Source organism: Podarcis cretensis, assembly GCF_951804945.1.
Source record: "Podarcis cretensis genome assembly, chromosome: 2".
Classification (NCBI taxonomy): domain Eukaryota; kingdom Metazoa; phylum Chordata; class Lepidosauria; order Squamata; family Lacertidae; genus Podarcis; species Podarcis cretensis.
Genome location: NC_137171.1, coordinates 121,427,876 through 121,440,067, shown reverse-complemented (window position 1 = coordinate 121,440,067; position 12,192 = coordinate 121,427,876). Strand labels below are relative to the sequence as shown.

The following is a 12,192-nucleotide window of genomic DNA, read 5'->3' as shown; positions in this document are numbered from 1 at the left end:
CACAACCCTGAGATGAAGAGTCTACTGGCAGAGCTGTCTGGGGGCGCGGGCGTTCAAAGTGGGCCCCCAAAGTGGATGGGCATTGCCATTCAAATGGTGTGTGTGTGCTGTGTCATGTGATCAATTATGTGGGGTGGGGCTTGCCTGCCCCCCCCCCCCCGGGTTTATTCAAGTTGGGTTGGGTTGGCCCCCCTGGGCGGCAAAATGTTTTGACCAGGTGAGCTTTGTTGCCTAGTTGGGATTACCAGACACCGGTGAAGACCAGGTCAGGAGCCTTGCTTTCTTCAAAGCAAGTTTAAAGCTCACGGCTTTCTCCAGGAAACCCTGGGAACTGTAGTTCATTAAGGGTGGTGGGAACTGTAGCTCGGTGATGGGGAAACTACAGTTCCCAGATTCTCTGAAAGAAGCCACCTGGTTGAAACACACCAGTACAGTGGTACTGTAGCCTTTTTAATCCATGGGTAGGAATAATTGTTGCACCCGAGCAGAGAGGAAAGGAGTCAAACAACACCAAGGGGTTAATCCAGAGAAAGAGCATTTTATTCTGCCATGGGGGGAGGGGGGGCAGAAGGCACCTGTGTGATTCAGTTCACAAAAGACAGGCCGCGCCGAAAACATTTTACAAGCAGGCTTTATCCTTTTTTCAAACCCCTTTTTTCCTCTCCCCCTTCACAGATTCTTACATAGAAATGTTGCTTTTCGTTCTCTGGCTCTGTTCCCGGAAGTATGTTGCAAATCAATGTAACAGGACAAGGTTATCTGGGATCTGGGAAGCGAAAGCTTTTACTGTTCCCAGCTCTGGGTTTGTTACAGCGTTTTTGTTACAGAGGACTGCTTAGCTCGTGCTTTTTTGTCTTAGAGGAAAATGCAGTTTTTTTAAAATGCGTACGCCGAGGCCTGGCTGGGGGGGGGGGAATTCACAAACAGGTTTTTTTGGGCTTTCTGGGGTAACCCTAACTGTACCGCTTCATTAGAGGAAAATGCAGTTTTTTAAAAATGCATACGCCGAGGCCTGGCTGGGGGGCGGGGATTCACAAACAGGTTTTTTTAGGGCTTTCTGGGGTAACCCTAACTGTACCCCTTCAGTACCTCAGGTTACATACACTTCGGGTTACAGACTCCGCTAACCCAGAAATAGTGCTTCAGGTTAAGAACTTTGCTTCAGGATGAGAACAGAATTTGTGCTCCAGCAGCAGGAGGAGGCCCCATTAGCTAAAGTGGTGCTTCAGGTTAAGAACAGTTTCAGGTTAAGAACGGACCTCTGGAACAAATTAAGTACTTAACCCGAGGTACCACTGTAGCAGAAAATATAACCCGATCTTGTGCAAGACCTCCCTATTATTTGTGCAACCTATTTTAAAAACAGTATTATTATTAATTGTTAAATTTGTATTCCGCCCTTCATCCGTAGCTCTCAGGCTGGTTCACAAAATAAAATTACAATACAGTATGAGAAATGCAAAATGCATCATAAAAGTAAGAAGACAACAAACCAACAACCTCCCTCTCACAAACCTCAGAGCCTGGATAGCTCTGTGGGTTGGAGGGTGCTGACAATGCCAAGGTTGCAGGTTCGATCACAGCTGCATTGCAAGGGGTCACTAGATGATCCTTAGGATCCCTTCCAGCTCCAAAATTCTGTGATTCTATAGGAAACATTCAAAAGAGTACCGGATGCCAAATCCGACAAAGGATGATAAATCAGCCCAAATTTACCTGTATGCAACAATGACAGACAGGGACACCTTGGAAGCAACCAGGGGGAGACTGCCATATTTCAAAGTTGTTGATTATTTGGGGTGGGGCAAAGCTGTTGCAAAATCTCCCCCCCCCAAAAAAAATGAAGCTTTTTAGCTATTTTGGGGGGAAATCGCCAATAAATCAACACTTCCGATAGGGGCTGCCACACGCCCGGATTTTCCCGGACACTCGCTTGTCATAATTTTTGTTACTTTTTTAAATATAATTTTTTTTGTCGCTTCCCGAAAACCCCGTCCTGTCTCTGTCCGGTAAATACCGGACGTATGGCAGGCGCGGGAAAGGCCAGGCGAAGGCAGCCTCTGACGCTCAGTCCTCCAATGGTTAAAAACACTGAGCTGCGGCTCCTAGAGGGGAAGGAAGTTTGTCAAGTTGTGGGGAGGGGAGGCCAGAGTGAGCCACTTGCTTTGGTCCTCCAGGAAGGGGAAGGAGGCCTGGCGACGTCCCTTGGCCGGGAGGCAGATGCTGCACAGGGCAGGACCAAAGAGGTAAAGGGTTCAGAGGCTCAGAGCTTCCTTTTGACCCAGGAGCTCAGGTTGCAAAATGGGGGTCCATCAGCTGGGTGCCCCCCTTGCACAAGGCTCTTTTGGATATTTGGCTGGGGGGCTGATTTGGTACAGTACAGAAGAAGCAGCCTTGCTGGCAGACGCTCTTAAAAAACACAAAAAATTAAGGATATAAAGGAAGGCGACTCCACGGTCCCAAGAATCTTGGTTTTTGCAGCTGCAAAGTGCCATAGAATTGTAGAGTCGGAAGGGATCTACAGAGGATCATTCCACTCCAAGCCCCTGCAATGTGGGGATAATAATAATAATAAAAATAATAATAAATTTTATTTATACCCCGCCCTCCCCGGCCAGAGCCGGGCTCAGGGCAGCTAAACACCAATAAAATCACAGTAAAAACATAATAGGGGGAAAGAGCGGGGGCAATTTAAAATACAGGTTAAAATGCAATTTATAATGTGGCCTCATTTTAAAGTAGCCGATAAATCAAGACTATAAGGGGAGGGAAACATAAGGGTCAGACTGAGTCCGAACCAAAGGCCAGGCGGAACAGCTCTGTCTTGCAGGTCCTGCAAAAAATGTCAAGTCCTGCAGGGCCCTAGTCTCTTGTGCTAGAGTGTTCCACCAGGTTGGGGCCAGTACTGAAAAGGCCCTGGCCCTAGTTGAGGCCAATCTTTTAACCAACGTGGGATTTGAACCCACAACCCTGGGATTAAGAGTCTCCTGGTCTACTGGCTTCAAAACTGCATTTTTCTCAGTTGCAGGATCTTCCTTCCTAAGAGCTCCATCCAGTCCCTGTGGGGGGGTGTATCATGGAATTGCAGAGTTGGAAGGGACCCTGAGATTCATCTAGTCCAATGTTTTCCAACCTTGTGCCTCCAGCTGTTTTTGGACTACACTTCCCATCATCCCTTGCCACTGGTCTTGCTAGTCAGAGATGATGGGAGTTGTAGTTCAAAACAGCTGGAGGCACAAGGTTGGGAAACACTGATCTAGTCTAACCCCCTTGCAATCCAGGAATCTCAGTTAAAGCATTCAGGACAGACAGATGGCCATCCAACCTCTGCTTAAAAACCTCCAGGGAAGGAGAGACCACCAGCCACACAGAAAGAGGTGGAGCGGCTTTCATTCTACAGAACCAGAGGGGGAGCTGCTTTTGGAGTTCCTGGACCTGAAGAGAGCCTGTTTGGTCTAGTCTAAAGGCAGTTGTTGTTTAGTCATTTAGTCGTGTCCAACTCTTCGTGACCCCCCTGGACCAGAGCACGCTAGGCACTCCTGTCTTCCACTGCCTCCCGCAGTTTGGTCAAACTCATGTTTGTAGCTTCGAGAACACTATCCAACCATCTCGTCCTCTGTTGTCCCCTTCTCCTTGTGCCCTCCATCTTTCCCAACATCAGGGTCTTTTCCAGGGAGTCTTCTCTTCTCATGAGGTGGCCAAAGTATTGGAGCCTCAGCTTCACGATCTGTCCTTCCAGTGAGCACTCAGGGCTGATTTCCTTCAGAATGGATCGGTTTGATCTTCTTGCAGTCCATGGGACTCTCAAGAGTCTCCTCCAGCACCATAATTCAAAAACATCGATTCTTCGGCGATCAGCCTTCTTTATGGTCCAGCTCTCACTTCCATACATCACTACTGGGAAAACCATAGCTTTAACCAGGTGGTGTCTCTGCTTTTTAAGATGCTGTCTAGGTTTGTCATTGCTTTTCTCCCAAGAAGCAGGCGCCTTTTAATTTTGTGACTGCTGTCACCATCTGCAGCGATCATGGAGCCCAAGAAAGTAAAATCTCTCACTGCCTCCATTTCTTCCCCTTCTATTTGCCAGGAGGTGATGGGACCAGTGGCCATGATCTTCGGGGTTTTTTAATTTTGAGCTTCAGACCATATTTTGCGCTCTCCTCTTTCACCCTCATTAAAAGGTTCTTTAATTCCTCCTCACTTTCTGCCATCAAGGCAGTGGCAATAAATAAATTATCCCCCTCCTTCCCTCTGAGGTTGCTGCTGTTCAAAGTGGCGAAGGCTCTTCTCCAGACCCCCTCTTGAGAGTTTGGCTGGACTCCTTTGCTCTGGAGGGGTAAATAAAAGCTTATCTGGTGGATCCGACTCCTTTTGCAGACTTGTCACCTGGGAGTTATAAGGGACCCCAGATGTCATCTACTCCGACCCTTGCAATACAGGAATACGCAGGTGGCATACTTTACTTACAAACTAAAGTTAGGTTCGTGCATTTATCCATGCAGCAACAAATAAACACAAGCAGAAATCTTGGGATATAAAATATAGTGAAATAACGGTCTGAGTTTGTAGTGAGCAAGGTGGGTTCACAAGATGAAAGAAAACGAACAAACTAGGAAAATTAACTTTCTTCCAGGAACATGACCTGAGTCTAGAATAAACTTCGGTGGTCTTAACCCCTTCATGCATTAACTAGCCCTATGCTTGCTAGTTATAAAGGTAAAGGGACCCCTGACCATTAGGTCCAGTCACGGACGACTCTGGGGTTGCAGCGCTCATTTCGCTTTATTGGCCGAGGGAGCCGGCGTACAGCTTCCAGGTCATGTGGCCAGCATGACTAAGCCGCTGCTGGCGAACCAGAGCAGCGCACGGAAACGCCGTTTACCTTCCCGCCGGAGTAGTACCTATTTATCTACTTGCACTTTGACATGCTTTTGAACTGCTAGGTTGGCAAGAGCAGGGACCGAGCAACGGGAGCTCACCCCGTCGCGGGGATTCGAACCACCGACCTTCTGATCAGCAAGTCCTAGGCTCTGTGGTTTAACTCACAGCGCCACCCGCATCCCTTGCTATATTTGACGGCAATTTCCCACAACCATTTAAAACTGAAAGCCCTTTTTTCTTTCTTTCAGTAACTGGCGACGTTGGAGGCGGCGGGTGTGCACTTCCCCAAAGAGGAGTGAGATTTCCTGGATCCAGGCCAAATAACTCTCTACAAGGAAGTTGTGATGGAGGATTTTGGTAATGCGGTCTGTGCAGGTAAGGGCACTTTTTCCGTGGCTGAGGGCTACTGAAGGGATGGATTCCTAGCGCAGAGCTGCATTATATCCCCCAAAGAATGCTGGGATCTGTAGTTTGCTTCTCACAGAGCTACAGTTTCCAGCAGCTTTGAGACAACAGTGGTGTCCTAGCAAGGACACCGCATCTCATTTACACCAGTGTAAAATGGGAAGGGGGGGAATCATGTTTGCCACGTTAAATTCCTTGGAGGAAAAGGTTGTACGCAAACGTAATAAATAAATGATTTCTAATTGTTCCGAATTAATTCAAGTTTCTTTGGTGCGCTGTTCCTTTTTCCCATGTTTAACTGTGGGGTTTTATTTTTTTTCCTTCCCTCTGCCCCCAGCGGGTGATTGGCGGGAGAGCGAAAGTGAGAAGGAAGAAGCAATGAAGCAAAAAGCAGGACAGGAAACGTTTAAGGATCCAAAGGCATCAAAAAGGCAGAAAGCGAAGCAGTCGAAGAACGAGAAAATCAAATCCTCCCTTTCCAAGGTGGCTGAAGGTTGTGAATTCCTGATCCCTAAACAAGATCCCAAAGGCAAGCGAGGGATCCAGTGTCCCGTGTGCGCGAAGATCTTCAAATGCAGGTCAGACTACAATCGGCACCGCGTCACCCACACAGGGGAAAAACCGTATCAGTGCGTGGAGTGCGGAAAGAGCTACAGCGACAGCGGGACTCTTACCGCACATCAGAGAATCCACACGGGGGAGAAACCCTACGAGTGTGTGGAATGCGGGAAGCGCTTCAACAGGAGCGGGACCCTTAAGAGACATCAGAGAAGCCACGCCGGGGAGAAACCCTACAAATGCCTCGAGTGCGGGAAAAGCTTCGGACGCAATTCCATCCTCACGGCGCACGAAAGAACTCACACCGGCGAGAAGCCCTACAAATGCCTTGAGTGCGGGAAAAGCTTCAGTCGCAGCATCAGTCTCAACAGGCATAAAAAGAAACACGCTCAGGCAGAAGCGCCGGAATGCGTGGAGTGCGAACAGGGGCTGAGCCCAAAATGCGTGGAGTGTGGGAAGGGCCTGAGTCCCAGGCAGCTCCTTACTGCTCATCAGATAATCTACACAGGGGAGCACGGGAGCGACCATGTTAAGTTATGGAGGGTGGAACGGGCTTGAGGCGAGAGTCAGCGCCGGAGAAACCACATAGATGTTGGGAAGGGGGAGCTGAATATTGCAGCGGAAGACGGAGCAGGACGAGGGAGATGCCCTAAAAGTGAACAGACTGTGGAAAGGGGTTCAGGAGGAATCTTACTTCATATCAGAGAACTCTCACAGGGGAGAAACTCTTTGCCAGAATGTTGTGTTGGAACGGTGTTACAGTGTTGTACTGAATATTTCAAGATTTCTTTTTCCTTTTCTGAAATCTTTATAACGGGGGTGAGGGTGGGGGTGGGCGGGAATCACCCTGCTTTGGGGTGGGGGTGGTGAGGCACTAAATATTCCCCTCAGTGGGAAGGGCTTCTTAATTCTCTTGGTGCCTCACAGCTCTTGAGTGCGTAAATCAGATTAGCCCCCACCCCAAAAAGTGTTCTCTATCCTGCCCATGGGTCTCACTTCCCTGGGTTGCGAGTCTTGGGAATTGTCATTCCCATGGGAATGTGCCTCGGGCTGCTTATTGGTCATAGAATTATAGGGTTAAAAGGGATCCATGGGTCATCTAGTCCAACCCCCGGCGATGCAAAGATCGTGCTTGCCTGTTCCCTTTCCCGCCCATCTTTGCCACATTGCTAGACAGGCGAGACAGAAATCCTGTTCTTCCAGGCCCTTTTTTCCAGCAGAGAGAACTGAAAACAACTTACGAAGAAAGTATAAAAGCAAGAATGCAAGCTAAAAGACGTACGAGCCAATCCAACTCAACCCCGACCTGTTAAAAACTAAGCTTGTGTTTTAATTGTTGCAACCCGCCCTGGGGTCTTTGGGTGAAGGGTGGGTGAATAATAATAACCCCCCCCCCATTTCATTTTCTTAACATTTCTAAAACGGGCAGGTAGCAAAGGATGAGGTGGCACTTTTAAAAAAATAAGTTGATGGCAGCTAGATCTGAATGTGCAACGCAAACCTGGTACCCAGACTTGGAAGCTGGGATATGACAGACATCATGAATTTGGCACCCTCCAGTTGTACTAAAACTCCCACCAGCACCAGACTACATGGGAATTCTAGTCCAAAAGCTCTGGAGGGCACCAGGTTGGGAACGACTGGGAGAAAATTGGAGAAAATTAATCTGGGCTCATCAGGGAAGGTGTATTTATTCCCCACTCCCCCCAGGTTTGAACAAGGCTGGAAGAAAGTTTAAACAACTTTGGAACAACCAGATGATTTGAAATGTTTGTTAATATCCCCCAAGCCCCTATAACCTCCCCGGTTTTATATTAACAGTTTTGTAAAGCTATTGTAGAGACGCGGGTGGCGCTGTGGGTTAAACCACAGAGCCTAGGACTTGCCGATCAGAAGGTCGGCGGTTCGAATCCCGTGCTCCTGCCAACCTAGCAGTTTGGAAGCATGTCAAAGTGCAAGTAGATAAATAGGTACCACTCCGGCGGGAAGGTAAACGGCGTTTCCATGCGCTGCTCTGGTTCGCCAGAAGTGGCTTAGTCATGCTGGCTCCCTCAGCCAATAAAAAGAGATGAGCGCCGCAACCCCAGAGTCTGTCACGACTGGACCTAACGCTCTGGGGTCCCTTTACCTTTACCTTTACGGCTATTGTATGAATGTCTGTATATATTTTTGGTAGCAGCTAAGGGAAATAGTTTCCCGGTGAAGGATCCTGAGAAGGATAACTGGCATCAATTTAATACAAGGAGGACTAAAGTCAATACGTTTAAAAAGGGTCAATGTGGAAATTTTAGACGGAGAACATGTGAGGGGTTATCTTCCATTTTCTTTCCTTACCGCCTATTCTTCTCTATTTCCTTTGCAAAAACTTGGAAATTTGGTGGTGATGTAGCAGTTCCCTGTCTTGCTGTTTTACATATTATGGGTGACATTCAGCTCAATATTTTCAGGAGTTGTCCCCAAATCAGCTCTGGAGGGTTGTGGGGGGGGGAACCCAGAAAAGATTTGAGGTGGGGGAGGGGGCATATGGAAGAGGAAAGGATTTTTGCCCCCACAAAAATAAAATGACTTTTAAAAAGAGTTAATCTTGGTTCAGTTGTTTCTGAAAATTCCATTAATAACTGTCACCTGTTTCCCCCATTCTTCTTTCAATGTTGCCATTTAATCCATCTTTCTTTCTGAGGGCATTCAAGGGATGAACTGGGACAACAGCAAAAGGGTGCAGCAACTTGCCTACCTTATTTTTTAAATAACAGTGGGACAATGGGGGGCGGGGAATAAGCTCCACAGCACCTGAAAGAGCAACAAATGCATTGTGGGATCAGGTTTCATTGTGTAGAATCCACTGATATTTTAATTATGGAAATGTTTGGGGATTCAGAGAGTTGGATAACAGCCCAGATTGGAATGGAGCCAGATGAAGCTGTGCTGGCAAAAAGACAGTCGGAAAAAAATATTTTACACAAACAAAGCTGTATTTGACGGACGAAAGGATACTATGATTTCTGACATGACTGAGAATCGTAGAGTCAGAGACGAGAAGTCAGAGTGTTAAAATCGAGATGTGGAAATATGGAAACGACGACGAGAGGCAGGATTGAGATTTGGAGTTATGCTTCAAGGTCCAGACTATGGGAAGACAGAAAAATTAAAAATTATAATTTGGAAGATAATTCAACCTTTATTTTATTTTATTTTTTTATTGGATTATGATTTGATATGTTAATTGGATATTTTTTATTGGAAAATTAATAAAAATGATTTAACAAAGGAATATTAAGGGAGAGGTGGTATTTGGGGGGGGGGAGAGAGAGGGATACACACACCATGCTCCTTCTGGGGTGGTTTGTCCACCTTTGGTCCCCAACCTGCACTCAGATCTCACCTGTGGCTCCTAGAAGCTTTCAGCATGCAACAGCGGCCACAATCCCAGAATACGGCTTCAACTGGCTGGCTAAACCAGGCGAGGGCAGCTGATGGGTCTCAAAACTTCGGTGAGTTACGGACGCCCCCTGCATGCGAAGACAGGTGGGTTGAGCGGATGAGACCAAGAGTGGTTCCTTTTTAAAAAAAATAATATTTTTTTTTATTAGGAATTTCAACATAGCAATTTATCAAAACCACATCATACTCATACCCCCCAATTTTCCCCCTCCCCCATAAAGAAACCCACCCACCCCAGACTTCCCTCAGCTCCTCTCTCTGGTTTTTCAGCACATGTTATTTTCTGCATATTATAAAATTGTAAAGATCCTTAATTTATCTATCTATATACAGTGGTACCTCAGGTTAAGTACTTAATTCGTTCCGGAGGTCCGTTCTTAACCTGAAACTGTTCTTAACCTGAAGCACCACTTTAGCTAATGGGGCCTCCCATTGCCGCCGCGTGATTTCTGTTCTCATCCTGAAGCAAAGTTCTTAACCCGAGGTACTACTTCTGGGTTAGCAAAGTCTGTAACCTGAAGCGTATGTAACCTGAAGCATATGTAACCCGAGGTACCACTGTATTACCAATAAAAAGTTTGTGAATGTTTATTCAAAACCAAGAGACCAAGAGAGGTTCCAACGGTCAAGAATGTGGTTTCTGCAGGTGTTGTTAGGGCCGCCTTACCCATAGGTGTTAGGGGTGTGGGGCACCCGGGCGCCGGGCTCCCAGGGGTGCCAGGCCGAGAGTCTGGGGCCGAGATTTGGAGTCCGGGGATTGGGAAGAGCCGACAGCCGCTGCTGAGCGGAGCAGAAACCCCTTGGAGTGCCACAGCTCTTCTGCTGCAGGTGAGCGAGGCGCTGAGGCAGCCAGCTGGCTCTGCCCTCCTGTGCGCCTGGGATTGGCGGGCCGTCGAGAGAAGCCGCCCAGCGCACGCTGCTCACACGAGGCGCCCGGCTTCACTCAGTCACCACTGCCTCAGGCTCGACTGTTGTTGCGCTGGGCTGGGCTTGCCCCCCAGCCTTGCTCTGCTGCCACCGCTGCCGCCTCGGGCTCCTCTGTTGCTGCTGAGGTGGCCGGTCAGGCCAGCTGTGCCGTGTGTGCCTCACCAGCCCGCCCTATAAAAAGGTCAACCACTTTGGTCAACCTGGAGGGGCGGATCTTTGCACCCTGGCGCCACATATGCTTAAGATGGCCCTGCGTGCTGTACAGTGGTACCTCTGGTTGCGAAGACGATCCGTTCCGGAGCCCTGTTCGCAACATGAGCAGAACGCAACCCACATCTGAGCGGGTTGCGATTTGCCGCTTCTGCGCGTGTGCGTGATGTCATTTTGCGCGCATGCACGAGCGGTGGAACCTGGAAGTAACCCTTTCCGGTACTTCCGGGTCTGTTATGTACTGAGTTGAATAGGATCCAAACTGCAGCAGTCTGATTGGTCCTAGAACAATAGGATCCAAATTGCAGCAGTCTGATTGGTCCTAGAACAATAGGATTCAGAATGCAGCAGTCTGATTAGTCCTAGAACAATGCAGCAGTATGATTGGTTGGCAGGAACCACCCAATCATGCTCCAGATAGAAGTGAATCCACAACCTGATTGGCTTACAGTAGAATTCTAGAATTAGCCAATCATGTGCAGCCCATTGTGTAAATAATGTATATAAAGCAGATACTTTGAGGGGACTTTCATTCATTCCTCCACACCACTATGAGCTGAATAAAGAGCATGAAATCACTTTGCAACTCTGAGTATATTTCAGGGTCGCAACCTGAAGCAAACGTAACAAGAGATATGACTGTATAGGGAAGTGCGGGGCAGATGGGGCTCCTCCACCTGGGAAGGGAGCCCATCTAGGAGAAGGAAAACACTGATCCTAAACCTCCGCTGCCTTGTGGGATATATTTGGGAGAAGAAAAGCTACGGAGTAAATCATACGCAAATTTGGAGTGAATTCCCCAAGGCAGTTGGATAGCGACTTGAGCACCTCCTTCCGGAAACTTCTGCAGCCAACCTGGTGCCAAACATATTGTTCCGCTTTCCTTTGGGCCATATCAGAGAGAGGGGGACTTGGTTTAGGGTTGTCATACGTCCAGAATTTCCCAGATGCAGCCAGAATTCAGCCGTCGGAAACAGTGTCCCGGCAGAAATCCAGCAACCAATGTCGGAAGTGTAGATTTTGGTGAAATTTCTTTAAAATACCTCAGAAACACAAAGAAGCAACTTGGGGAGGGGGAGCTCAACAACTTTTGTGCCTGAAATACTGTATTTTTCCGTGTATAAGGCTATAAAGTAAAGGTAAAGGGATGAACTATGGACATAATGGAGATATAAGATGTGGGTTAATATAAAATACAGTGGTCCCTCGCAAGACGAAATTAATCCGCTCCGCGAGTCTCTTCATCTTGCAGTTTTTTCGTCTTGCGAAGCACGGCTATTAGCGGATTAGTGCTATTAGTGGTTTAGCGGCTTAGCGGCTATTAGCGGCTTAGCAGCTTAGAAGAAGGGGGGGAGGGAAAAAACTCGCAAGAACTCACAAGACGTTTCGTCTTGCGAAGCAAGCCCATAGGGAAATTCGTCTTGTGAAGCACCTCAAAAGACGGAAAACTTGTCTAGCGAGTTTTTCGTCTTGCGAGGCATTCGTCTTGCGGGGCACCACTGTATGCAGAAGGAACGGATTAACAATAAGACCCACAAAGGGGAGGAGGGATGTCCAAGGGACTCTTTCGAATCTTGTTCTTATATATTATGCAGAATGCCGCGGCGAGACTCCTTACAGGGTCCTTGCCGCGGGATCACATTCATCCAGAGCTTTACCAACTGCACTGGCTCCCGGTGGAGTACAGGGTCAGGTTTAAGGTGCTGGTTTTGACCTTTAAAGCCCTATATGGCCTAGGACCCTCGTACCTACGGGCCCACCTCTCCTGGT

At 47.9% G+C, this 12,192-nt stretch overlaps 1 protein-coding gene and 1 long non-coding RNA gene across 3 annotated transcripts; both read left to right on the top strand.

The window, feature by feature from the left end:
- The first annotated feature begins 2,137 nt into the window (after positions 1–2,137).
- LOC307208973 (uncharacterized protein) lies at positions 2,138–6,658 on the top strand. 2 transcript variants are annotated; one of them, XM_079964035.1, is made up of 3 exons: positions 2,138–2,246; positions 5,130–5,256; positions 5,624–6,658. In XM_079964035.1, exons 2-3 carry the CDS (start codon positions 5,226–5,228, stop codon positions 6,400–6,402), a joined length of 810 nt encoding a protein of 269 aa, XP_079820161.1. In that variant the 5' UTR covers positions 2,138–2,246; positions 5,130–5,225; the 3' UTR covers positions 6,403–6,658. The 2 variants fall into 2 exon arrangements, with proteins under 2 accessions (XP_079820161.1, XP_079820162.1); XM_079964036.1 differs by lacking the exon at positions 2,138–2,246 and having other exon boundaries at positions 5,130–5,246.
- An 85-nt stretch (positions 6,659–6,743) lies between these two features.
- On the top strand, positions 6,744–9,019 carry LOC307211371. Its single transcript, XR_013836412.1, has 2 exons — positions 6,744–7,554; positions 7,602–9,019. It is a non-coding gene; the product is annotated as an uncharacterized lncRNA (long non-coding RNA).
- Positions 9,020–12,192: the final 3,173 nt, after the last annotated feature.

Excerpts from the sequence above, each read along its gene's own strand:
- LOC307208973 (XM_079964035.1), top strand. The coding sequence starts at position 5,226 with ATGGAGGATTTTGGTAATGCGGTCTGTGCAG. Across the intron at positions 5,257-5,623 it reads TGGTAATGCGGTCTGTGCAG|CGGGTGATTGGCGGGAGAGC; the intron begins GTAAGGGCACTT and ends CTCTGCCCCCAG.